We start from the raw sequence: 13,032 nt of genomic DNA on the forward strand, positions 1-13,032 counted from the left end.
ATGTCCTTTGGATTTACCAGCATCCCTTAAGCCCCTCTGAGGACAGCTCAGGACTCTTCCCTTTACTGGGTCAGCACCTGCAAGAGGCAAGGAGCATGTCAGTCTCATCTATCACTATGTCCCAGGCCTCAAAAGTGCCTATCCATGCTAGGTGTACAGTCAACATGAGTATACAGTTTGGTGTCTCTGCTTGGCTACTCTGAGGCAGTAAATATTATATGTTCTCAGTCCCAAAATGTGAATACTAAAGATTCCTGGGGATTAAATGAGGTAACTCAGATAATACACTACATGCTTGATAGTTAATTGCAATTGTTGTGGTTGACTCCAAATTCAAGCAGTAGAAGCTCTTGCACTTGTACTTTCTTTTTTCTTTTCTTTCTTTCTTTCTTTTTTTTTTTTGTACTTGTACTTTCTAGTTCAGTGACAGCCTTAAGCATTGTACCCAGGGTAATAGTTGGTCACTGTTAACCATCCCTTACTATTTTGACTCTCCTTGCTTCTTACATTTCCTGCTTTTCCTTCTCTGTTGCCTCTTCTTTCAAATGCCCTGGTAGCTACCTCCACTTGTCCCCACCACAGTATCACAGAACAGCAAGACACAAAGGGATCAGGGATTTTGACAGGGATTTCCCTGAATCTGTACATTGTTTGGAGGACATCATAATAATAAGTCTTTCAGTCCATGAACATAAGAGGTCTTTCCATTTTTTCTTATCTTTAATTTCTTTCAGTAACATTTTATAGTTTTCATATACAAGTATTTCATCTCTGGGTAAAGTATTTATGAACATTTTGTTCTTTTTGGTGTTATTATAAATTAAATCATTTTTCTTAATTTCCTTTCAGATTGTGTATAGAAAAACTGATCTTTGTATGTTCATTTTGTGTCCTGCAACTTGCTGAATTCATTTATTTGTTCTAACAGTTTTTTGTTTAAGATTTTATTTATTCATGAAAGACACAGAGAGAGGCAGAGACATAGGCAGAGAGAGAAGCAGACTCCATGTAGGGAGCCCGATGTGGGACTCGATCCTGGGACTCCAGGATCAGCCCTGAGCTGAAGGCAGATGCTCAACCATGAGCCACACAGGGTTCCCTTCTAACAGTTCTTTTGTATTAAGGAGGATCTTTAGGGTTTTCTACATGTAAGATCATGTCATCTGCAAACAGCAGTAACTTTACTTCTTCCTTTTCAATTTGGGTGCTTTCTATTTCTTTTTCTTGCCTAATTTCTCTGGCTAAGACTTCTAGTACTCTGTTGAATAGAAGTGGTGAAAGCAGACACCCTTGTCTTATTCCTGCTCTTCAAGGAAAAGCTTTCAGTTTTTCATTGTTGAGGATGATATTCACTCTGGGTTTGTCATATGTGGCCTTTATTATGTTGAATTTCCTTCTATTCCTAGAGGTTTTTTAATGTTTTTATCATGAAAGCGTATTGAATTTTGTCAGATAATTTTTGTGCATCAGTTGAGATGATCATGTGGATCATTCTGTTGACCAGATATTTTTATGAAGCCAAATTATATACAAACTAAAAAACCAGTAAAGCTTTGTTCACCTTTTCAGGAATTGGCTAATTGGAAGATGGATATATTGATGTTAATATTAAAGACTTAAATGTTAGACCCAACTCTGGCAAAGACTGACAATCCCTTTCCTCTGTTAAATATTTTCTTTGTATTTCTTCCATTATATCCCATTATGTGCTGTATACAATTAGTAAATGTTAATTGGGTAATTGGATACCAGAACCCTCTTTCAAAGTCTGAGGATTCATAGTAACTGCCAGTAATAAATAGCTTTCCATATAAATAGTGAGTTAGTATATGTAGAGGAAAAGACACTGTTTTAAAGTCAACTGTGGGAGGCAGGGACACAGCTTGAATTTGATTTCCATGAAGAATCCTGGCTTTTTAGTTTAGGAAGAAACCATGGGACTCTATGGATGAGATGATAATGGTATCTAGGGTGGTTTGCTTTGAAATGACCTTGTGAGAGTGGGAGGGGGAGAAGGTACAAAAATAAAACAAAGAGGACAGTATGTTAAGTTCATTGTATATTCTCTGTATTTTTGTATCTGAGATTTTTCATAATAAAAAGTTCAGAAAGGAACTCAGGGTAGATTAATGATGTGGCAGCTATATATCAAACTATAGCCACCACAGCAATACTTATGAAGAATTTTAATGATGTGATATAACTAAGAAAATCGATAAGTCAATCTTCTAATAAGTTGTATGTGTGCATGTACACACAAACAGCTGCATAGACAAAGATATTGGAAGGAGGTTAAAACATTAATTGTGGATATCCTTGGTTAAGGTTGGATTTGGGGTAGATTTTCATTCTCTGTATCTTCTGGACTTTTCTACAGTGAACAAGAGAAAAATAATGAACATACAGTGAGATATCGGTTTCAGGTGTACAATGTAATGATTCAGCATTTCTGTATATTGCTCAATGCTCATCATGATAAGTGTATTCTTAACCTCCTTTATTTTACCCATGAGAAAAACATAATTTCTGAAAAAGCTTTTTTAAAAGAAAGGAAACAAATCTGCCTTGGGTAAAGTGAAGCATTTGTTCCAGTTGACTGTTTTCCATGAAATTGCTCTGGTCAGTGATTAGATAAGTGCCTCTGTGGTTACTGATCTTGAGCTGTGCACCTGTTTTTGGCCTGTACTGCCCTGTATTCTGCCCTGGAATCTGTCTTTGGTGGGGTGTGTGCAGGTAAAGTTGTGGGCAAAAAGCAGTCATCAAAACCATTTTCCTCATTGTTAACTTCTGTTAAGCATGTCCCTTTTAACATGAATTTCCATCTGATTTTAGTGAGCTGAACATGATTTCCACAAGGGTGATGGACATTAAGCTTCGAGAAGCTGCAGAAGGCCTTGGAGAGGACAGCACAGGTAAGGCTCTCACTTCCCCTGCTCTGGGAAGAGCCCATATCGGGTTGTGGGGCAAGGGGAGCCAAGCCTTTGCTCTTGTATGTGTGGAGGGTAGGGGTTCAGTTCAGAGTGTTCAAGTACTCCCATGCCCTTCATACTGTAATGAGAGAGCACATCCAGATTGTTCAAGGCCACTGAAGGCAGTGCTCCTTTGCTTTGCTGTCAAACATAGGGGGTTTTAAAGTCATTTTCCTCATTCCTGGAGGTAAATCTGTCCCTATGTTTTGGTTGACTGGAAAACAAAGGAGTAACAATACAATGGAATCATTTATCACCCAAGAACACCCATAGGATCAGTAGGAGGTTGAGAAAAGTATGAGATAGTCTGATCATGCAGAAGAAATAATATTATCAAGACAGAGCCTTTGATCTCTCTCTTTTATGGCTCTTATTCTCCTTCAGAGACCTTTATTATACCCTTCCTGAGCTAAATTCCAGGCCCATGACTCATCACAATGTTCTAAGAGTTACCCAGTTACGTGATTGGTTCACTGTCATCTGTAGATTGTTATTTGTGTCTTGATAAAGTTGTTAAATTGGCATTAAAAAACATTAATCTTCCCACAATGTACCTTTTTCCTAGATTAGCCATTTATACTCCCCTTGTTTTGGTAACAAAAGTCTCCAACGCTATCTTGTTGAAAGTGAAAATGCTAGTCATGATTTCCTTTGATATAGTTCAGGGAGAAAAACTTCTAATAGTATTTAATCCCAGATGCTAACCCTTAGCTTCAGATACTAATTTCATTAAAGATTCTATTTCATAAAGATAGATTTACCTTATTATCTCATATTATAACTACTTCTCCTCTGTCACATTTTGTTAGACACCAAATAAGCCCAAATATAAGGTAAAGTTTTAAAAATTAAACCTGAGAGAAAATAGAATTTCAAAATTTCTCATATCACAGGATAATGAATTATTACTGACTTTAAGCAAGAAAATGCTCTTTGAAGAAGTATTTCATTAGTCTGGAACAGCCTCCATGAATGCTACTTTTGGATATTTACAGAAAAATGAAGTATCAGTTTTTAAAAAAGAGAGAAACTAAGTATTCTTTTTCTCCATACAGTCATGAGCTAAATTATTCAAATCAACCCCTTCCCATTTAAAATTTAAAAATCTAGATAAGCTGCAACAAATGGTGTTGAAAAAACCGGACAGCCACATGCAAAAGAATGAAATTAGACTACTTTCTTTTACCATATACAAAAATAAACTCAAAATGATTAAAATGTGAGACCTGATACCATAAAAATCCTTGAAGAGAGCTCAGGCAGTGATTTCTCTGACATTGGCCATAGCAACATTTTTCTAGTTTTGTCTCCTAAGGCAAAGGAAATAAAAGTAAAAATAAACTATTGGGACTACATCAAAATATGAAGCTGCACAGTGAAGGAAACAGTCAACAAAACTAAAAGACAACCTACCAAGTGGGAGAAGATATTTGCAAATGACATAGCCAATAAGGGGTTAGTATCCAAAATATATAAAGAACTTATATAACTCAATACCCAAAAAACAATCCAGTTAAAAATGGACAGAAGATATTAACAGATATTTCTCCAAAGATGACATCTAGATGGCCAACAGACACACGGAAAGGTGCTAAACATGACTTATCAGGGAAATAACAAATCAAAACTACAATGAGATATCACCTCACACCTGTCAGAATGGCTAAAATCAAAGCCATAAAAAACAAGTGTTGGTGAGACTGTAGAAAAAGGAACCCTTGTGCACTGTTGGGAATGCAAACTGATACAACCACTGTGGAAAACAGTAGGGAGGTTCCTCAAAAAATTAAAAGTAGAACTACCCTAATATCTATGAATCATGCTACTTGCATTTACCCCCAAAATACAAAAACATTAATTCAAAGGGTTACATGCACCCCTATGTTTATTGTAGCATTATTTGCAATAGTGAACAGCCCAAGTGTCCATCAATTGATGAATGGATAAAGAAGAAGTGGTGTGTATGTGTGTGTGTGTGTATGTGTGTGTGTGTGTGTGAAAATTAATCATTAAAAAGAATGAAATCTTGCCATTTGCAGCAAATAGATACAGCTTTTAGAAAGTATAATGCTAAGCAAAATAAGTCAGAGAAAGACAAATACCATAGGATCTCACTCATTTGTGGAATTTAAGAAACAAAACAAGCAAAGGGCAAAAAGAAAGAGAAGGAAACAAAAACCAAGAAACATATTCTTAACTATAGAGGACAAACTGATGGTTACCAGAGGGGAGGTGGCAGGGATGGGGGAAATAGGGGATGGAGATGAAAGATTACACTTACCATGATGAAAGAAAATTAAATAAAACAATTTAAAAATTCCAGATAAGAAAAGATTTTTTAAAGTAATAAATAAGAAGGCCAGAATTGAAAGAGAAATGGGAATATAGAGAGATAAATGGGCATAGAGGCCACTTTTGCCCTCAGATCATTTACCAATCTTGGAAATTTTGAAATTTTATTTTCACATCTTTATGGAGTGGTAGATGAAGCAATGGGTCAGATGTCAAAGTACAGGTCTGTTCAAAGTGGGCTATCTAATAGTAGATCCTCCTGGCAATAAATTGGGGGCCCAACAAGCAATAAAATCTGAGTAAGTGTGAACCAGGAGTAAGTCAACCCTTTGTAGATATGTAGCTTGCGTTTGTATCACTTGGGTAATTTAGAGAATCTCTGCTCTTGAGCTTGACTAATAATATTCATAGACTGAATATGACCGTAGATACTTTATAGCATCAAACAATCTTCTCTAAAGAAAAATACCTTCTATCTAGACTTCAAAGTATTAAGGAAAATATGTTATTCAATTCCATGACAAACATACAGTCAGTGACAACCAAGCATATAAAGCAGTAGGGCACCATGAATGAGAACCAACATGTTATGGGTTTAATTATTTCTCCCCCAAAGTTACATATTGAAGTCCTAACCCCCAGGGCCTCAGAATAGGACCTAATTTGGAAAATAATTACATTGCAGATGTAATTAGTTATGAGAAGGTCACGCTAGAGTATGGTGGGCTCCTAATCAACAGGGGGAATATAGACACACGCACATATACAGGGAGAAAACCATTTGAAGATACAGCCGGATCAGGGTGATGGCATCTACAAGCTAAGGAATGCCAACAGTTGCCAGCAAACCACCAGAAGTTAGGGGAGATGGAATAGATAGCCCTTTGAAGGAAGTAACCATGCCAACGACGCCGTGATCGCAGATTTTTAGCCTCCAGAACTGAGAGACAATACAGCTTTGTTGTTTAAGCAGCTTGGTTTATGGTACTTTGTTATAGCAGTCCTAGCAAACTAATACACGGCAGAAACAAGAGAAACAGATGCACAAAGGCATCAAATAACAGAATTATCAAGTATATGCTGTAAAACAAATGTCCGCAGTATGTTTGATGATAATTAGAAAAAGTGAAAATACCTGGAAGGAACCAGAAACTATAAAAAATATCATTAGCTCCCAGCCTGTGCTCAAAAGCAAGAGAGAGAAATAAAAAGGATACAGGTGAAATTCAGAAGAAATAAAACTATCTTTTTTTTGCAGATGACAGGATTATACAATATATCAAAAAAGTACTTAGATCTATCTCTTAAGCAAGTGAAGCAAGACTGCAAGGTACAAGATCAAAATACAAATACCAGTTGTATTTATTTATAACTAGCAATGAACAATTGAAAAATTAAATTTTTTAAAGTACCATTTACAATAGCACAAATTTTAAAAATATTTTGGTATATATCTAACAAAATGTATGCAGGATCTGTAAATGAAAAATGCAAAAAAAAAAAAAAACTGAGTTGGTTAAAGAAAGTCCTAGATCAACAAAGAATGATATATTAGGGGTTATGGACTGAATATTTGACTCTCCCTTCCCACAAAATTCATACTTAAAGTCCTAACTCCACCATGTTTTAATATTAGGAGGTAGGGCCTTTGGGAGATAATTAGGTCATGAGGGTGGAGTGCTCATGAATGGAATTAGTGCCCTTAGCAGAAGAGGCTAGAGAGCTACTTGATTTCTTTCTGGCATGTGAGGGCATATCAAGAAATTACAGTCAGCAGCCTGTAAGAGAACACTCACCAAAACCCCACTGTGCTGGTTCCCTGACCTCAAACTTCTAGCTTCCAGAGCAGTGAGGAGTGAATTTATTATTCATAAGTCACCCAGTCTATGGTACTTTATTATAGCAGCCTGAATAGACTAGAACCACGTTTACAGATTGGAAGACTCCATGTTCTAAAATGTCAGTTCTCCCCAAATTGGGCCGCAGAATGGTGTATTAGTACATGTGGGGTAGAATATGCTGTTTATACATCTGCTGTGGAAAGCTAGACACAAGAACATTGTATTCTGTAGCAAGAATATTGACCAGTGATCATTTATTTGATTTCCATGACAAGTCAAAGATCTTTTTTATTTAGGAAGAAGCCAAATCCATACGGATGAAGGGATAATAGTATCTGGGAGGAATTTGCTTTGAAATAACCTGGCAGGGATGGGAAGGAGGAGGAGGAATAAAGATAAAGTGATCAAAATCCCAGGAGGATATTTTGCCAGCATTGACAAGCTGACACCAAAATTAACATGAAAAAGCAAGAAAACTAGAATATTGAAAACAATTTTGACAACAAAATTGGAGGACTCATATTACCTGATTTCAAGACTTACTGTAGAGCTACAATAATGAAGCCAAATCTGGTACTGACAGAAAGATGGATGTGTAGAGATAAACAGAGTCCAAAAAGTAGACCAATACATACAAATATGGTCAATTGGTCTTTGACAAAGATAAAACAATGGAGACTCAACGGAGAGAGGATTGTCTTTTCAACAAATGGTGCTAGAACAAATTGAACATCCCTATGGGAAAAAAGAGAACTTTGACTTATATGTCACAGATGAATCAAAAATTAATTTAAAACATCATCAAACAACAGCATAAATGTAACGCTATGAAATCTTAAAACAAAATATTTATGACCTAGAATTACATAGAATTCTTAGGTAGGACACCTCAGTCCTAAAGTTGGACTTCATTAAAATTTAAAACTTTTTCTCTGTGAAAGACCCTATTAAAATGAAAAGTCACAGGCTGGAGGAAATATTTGTAAATCATCCTGACAAGATACTTGTATTTAGAACTCTCAAAATTCAACAATAGGAGAACAAACAACTTTTTTTTTTAATTTATTTTTTATTGGTGTTCAATTTACTAACATACAGAATAACCCCCAGTGCCTGTCACCCATTCACTCCCACCCCCCGCCCTTCTCCCCTTCCACCACCCGTAGTTCGTTTCCCAGAGTTAGCAGTCTTTACGGAGAACAAACAACTTGAATAAAAAAATAGCAAAGGTTTTAAAAGATGCTTTACCTCAGAAGATATACAGATGGCAAATCAGCTCATGAAAAAGTACTAAACATTTCTCCCTCTGTCCCCCCAAAAGAACTCTATAACAACTTTATTCATATTGCCAAAAATTGAAACAAATCCAAATGTCCTTCAACTTGCTCATTGTTTAAATAAAGTAGTATATCCCTACAATGGAACTGTACTCAGCAGTAATAAGGAACAAACTACTGATGGAATAAGGACATGGATGAGTCTCTAAATGCGTTGTGCTGAGTGACAAAACCTAGAATCCACTGTATGAATTCATCTATATTACATTCTGGAAAAGGTACAACTATAGGAACAGAGACACTAATTGTGGTTTCCAGAGGTTAGAGATGGGACCAGTTTGGCTACAAAATGGCAGCATGAAGATAGTTCTGTATCTTGAGGTGATTATGCATCTCTGTGTGTACCAAAAAAAAGTGAATTTTACTATGAAATGTTTTTTATTTTTTTTAATTTACTTTTTATTTTTTATTTTTTCATTTTTTTATTTATGGTAGTCACAGAGAGAGAGAGAGAGAGACAGAGACATAGGCAGAGGAAGAAGCAGGCTCCATGCACCGGGAGCCCGATGTGGGATTCGATCCCGGGTCTTCAGGATCGCGCCCTGGGCCAAAGGCAGGCGCTAAACCGCTGCGCCACCCAGAGATCCCCTGAAATGTTTTTTAAAGAGGGAGAGGGAGCGAGAGAATTCCAAGCAGGCTCCATGCCCAGCACCTTGCCTGACATGAGGCTTGATCATACGACATTGAGATCATGACCTGAGCTGAAATCGAGAGTCAGATGCTCAACTGACTGAGCCACCCACGCCTTCTAATTTACTATGTAATTTTTAGAATAACGTTTTTTAAAAAAATGATATACTAGATTTGAAAACCATCAAATGGATTTTTTTAGAAATATATATAATTGTCTCAATTAGAAATTCATTGGATGAATTTAACAGCAGATTATATCAGCTCAGGTTAGATCAATCATAAGAAAGTATATAGAATATAGCATAGAATGGTAAAATGATGGGAAGTACAGAAGAGAAGGTGCTTAGAGATAAATGAAAGAGTATAATATACACATGAGCACAGTCTTGAGAGAGTAGCAGGGAATTTTCTGGAACTGATTTTAAAAAAAGATGACCCCATCCACAGATTTAAGAAATCAGATAAACCCAAAGAAGGATAAAATGAAATCCAGATAGAGTAAAAATATAGAAGATCAAAGACAAAATGAAAAATTAGTCTGAGAAAAAAATATGACTTTCAAAGGAGCAGAAGTTGACGACTGACTTCTTTCTCTACTGCAAAATAGAAACCTCAAAACAGTGAAATAACTTCTTCAGTATTACTGAAAAAAAAAAACTGCCAACCTAGAGAGTTTATACCTAGAAAAATGTACTTTAGGAATAAAGGAGATATAAAGGCATTTTTAGACAAATAGAAACTGAATTTGTCATCAGTAGATCCTCTCAAAGCAGATTCTAAAGGAGAATTGTCCTAGATGGAAGGTCTGGAACACAAGAAGGAATGACAAGGAAAATGAGAAATAAGCAGATACATCTAAATAAACATGGAAGGAGGGCAGCCTGGGTGGCTCAGCGGTTTAGTGCTGCCTTTGGCCCAGGGCATGATCCTGGAGACCCGGGATCAAGTCCCGCATTGGGCTCCCTGCGTGGAACCTGCTTCTCCCTCTGCCTGTGTCTCTACCTCTCTGTCTCTGTTTCTCATGAATAAATAAATAAAATATTTTTTAAAAAATGAACATGGAAGGATATCTTTTGAGTTTTTTAAAGAATGAAAACAATAGAGCATATAAATAGGATTAAAGTATTCTGAGTTCCTTGTATAAGAATGCATAATATAATAGAATTCATAATATAATTTCTAGGGTAATTACTGAAAAACAGAGATTAAAGGCATAGTTTACAAACTCGAGGTGGGAAAAACAAATTTTAAAAGTCAGCTAATGCAAAAGATAACAAGAAAGGGATATTAAGAGAAAGTATATAAGATGTAGACTTGTTCTTTTTTTTAATAAAATAATTTTTATTGCTGTTCAATTTACCAACATACAGAATAACACCCAGTGCTCATCCCGTCAAGTGTCCCCCTCAGTGCCCATCACCCACTCACTCCCACCCCCCACCCGCCTCCCCTTCCACCACCCCCAGTTCGTTTCCCAGAGTTAGGAGTCTTTATGTTCTGTCTCCCTTTCTGATATTTCCTACACATTTCTTCTCCCTTCCCCTATATTCCCTTTCACTATTATTTATATTCCCCAAATGAATGAGAACATACACTGTTTGTCCTTCTCCAGTTCCATCCACTTTGAAGCAAATGGTGGGTATTTGTCGTTTCTAATGGCTGAGTAATATTCCATTGTATACATAAACCACATCTTCTTTATCCATTCATCTTTTGATGGACACCGAGGCTCTTTCCACAGTTTGGCTATCGTGGACATTGCTGCTATAAACATCGGGGTGCAGGTGTCCCAGCATTTCATTGCATCTGAATCTTTGGGGTAAATCCCCAACAGTGCAATTGCTGGGTCGTAGGGCAGGTCTATTTTTAACTCTTTGAGGAACCTCCACACAGTTTTCCAGAGTGGCTGCACCAGTTCACATTCCCACCAACAGTGTAAGAGGGTTCCCTTTTCTCCGCATCCTCTCCAACATTTGTGGTTTCCTGCCTTGTTAATTTCCCCCATTCTCACTGGTGTGAGGTGGTATCTCATTGTGGTCTTGATTTGTATTTCCCTGATAGCAAGTGATGCAGAGCATTTTCTCATGTGCATGTTGGCCATGTCTGTGTCTTCCTCTGTGAGATTTCTCTTCATGTCTTTTGCCCATTTCATGATTGGATTGTTTCTTTGGTGTTGAGTTTAAGAAGTTCTTTATAGATCTTGGAAACTAGCCCTTTATCTGATACGTCATTTGCAAATATCTTCTCCCATTCTGTAGGTTGTCTTTTAGTTTTATTGACTGTATCCTTTGCTGTGCAAAAGCTTCTTATCTTGATGAAGTCCCAATAGTTCATTATTGCTTTTTTTTTTCTTTTGCCTTCATGGATGTATCTTGCAAGAAGTTACTGTGGCCAAGTTCAAAAAGGGTGTTGCCTGTGTTCTCCTCTAGGATTTTGATGGAATCTTGTCTCACATTTAGATCTTTCATCCATTTTGAGTTTATCTTTGTGTATGGTGCAAGAGAGTGGTCTAGTTTCATTCTTCTTCATGTGGATGTCCAATTTTCCCAGCACCATTTATTGAAGAGACTGTCTTTCTTCCAATGGATAGTCTTTCCTCCTTTATCGAATATTAGTTGGCCATAAAGTTCAGGGTCCACTTCTGGGTTCTCTATTCTGTTCCATTGATCTATGTGTCTGTTTTTGTGCCAGTACCACACTGTCTTGATGACCACAGCTTTGTAGTACAACCTGAAATCTGGCATTGTGATGCCCCCAGATATGGTTTTCTTTTTTAAAATTCCCCTGGCTATTCGGGGTCTTTTCTGATTCCACACAAATCTTAAAATAATTTGTTCTAACTCTCTGAAGAAAGTCCATGGTATTTTGATAGGGATTGCATTAAATGTGTAAATTGCCCTGGGTAACATTGACATTTTCACAATACTAATTCTGCCAATCCATGAGCATGGAATATTTTTCCATCTCTTTGTGTCTTCCTCAGTTTCTTTCAGAAGTGTTCTATAGTTTTTAGCGTATAGATCCTTTACCTCTTTGGTGAGGTTTATTCCTAGGTATCTTATGCTTTTGGGTGCAGTTGTAAATGGGATTGACTCCTTAGTTTCTCTTTCTTCAGCCTCATTGTTAGTGTATAGAAATGCCATTGATTTCTGGGCATTGATTTTGTATCCTGCCACGCTACCAAATTGCTGTATGAGTTCTATCAATCTTGGGGTGGAGGCTTTTGGGTTTTCTATGTAGAGTATCATGTCATCGGCAAAGAGGGAGAGTTTGACTACTTCTTTGCCAATTTGAATGCCCTTAATGTCTTTTTGTTGTCTGATTGCTGAGGCTATGACTTCCAATACTATGTTGAACAGCAGTGGTGAGAGTGGACATCCCTGTCTTGTTCCTGATCTTAGGGGAAAGGCTCCCAGTGCTTCCCCATTGAGAATGATATTTGCTGTGGGCTTTATTAGATGGTTTTTAAGATGCCAAGGAAAGTTCCCTCTATCCCTACACTCTGAAGAGTTTTTTCAGGAATGGATGCTGTATTTTGTCAAATGCTTTCTCTGCATCTAATGAGAGGATCATATGGTTCTTGGTTTTTCTCTTGCTGATATGATGAATCACATTGATTGTTTTACGAGTGTTGAACCAGCCTTGTGTCCCGGGGATAAATCCTACTTGGTCGTGGTGAATAATTTTCTTAATGTGCTGTTGGATCCTATTGGCTAGTATCTTGTTGAGAATTTTTGCATCCATGTTCATCAGGGATATTGGTCTGTAATTCTCCTTTTTGGTGGGGTCTTTGTCTGGCTTTGGAATTAAGGTGATGCTGGCCTCATAGAACGAATTTGGAAGTACTCCATCTCTTTCTATCTTTCCAAACAGCTTTAGGAGAATAGGTATGGTTTCTTCTTTAAACGTTTGATAAAATTCCCCTGGGAAGCCATCTGGCCCTGGACTCTTGTGTCTTGG

General features: G+C 37.1%; 1 protein-coding gene across 1 annotated transcript in view; it reads left to right on the forward strand.

The window, feature by feature from the left end:
- CRACDL (CRACD like) overlaps positions 1 to 13,032 on the forward strand; it is a 79,703-nt gene that overhangs the window by 16,465 nt on the left and 50,206 nt on the right. Inside the window, exon 2 of the mRNA XM_072842673.1 lies at positions 2,833 to 2,912. Coding sequence (XP_072698774.1) covers positions 2,833 to 2,912 — 80 coding nt within the window. The remainder of the gene's footprint in view (positions 1 to 2,832; positions 2,913 to 13,032) is intronic.

Source organism: Canis lupus, chromosome 11 (assembly GCF_048164855.1).
Source record: "Canis lupus baileyi chromosome 11, mCanLup2.hap1, whole genome shotgun sequence".
NCBI lineage: Eukaryota > Metazoa > Chordata > Mammalia > Carnivora > Canidae > Canis > Canis lupus.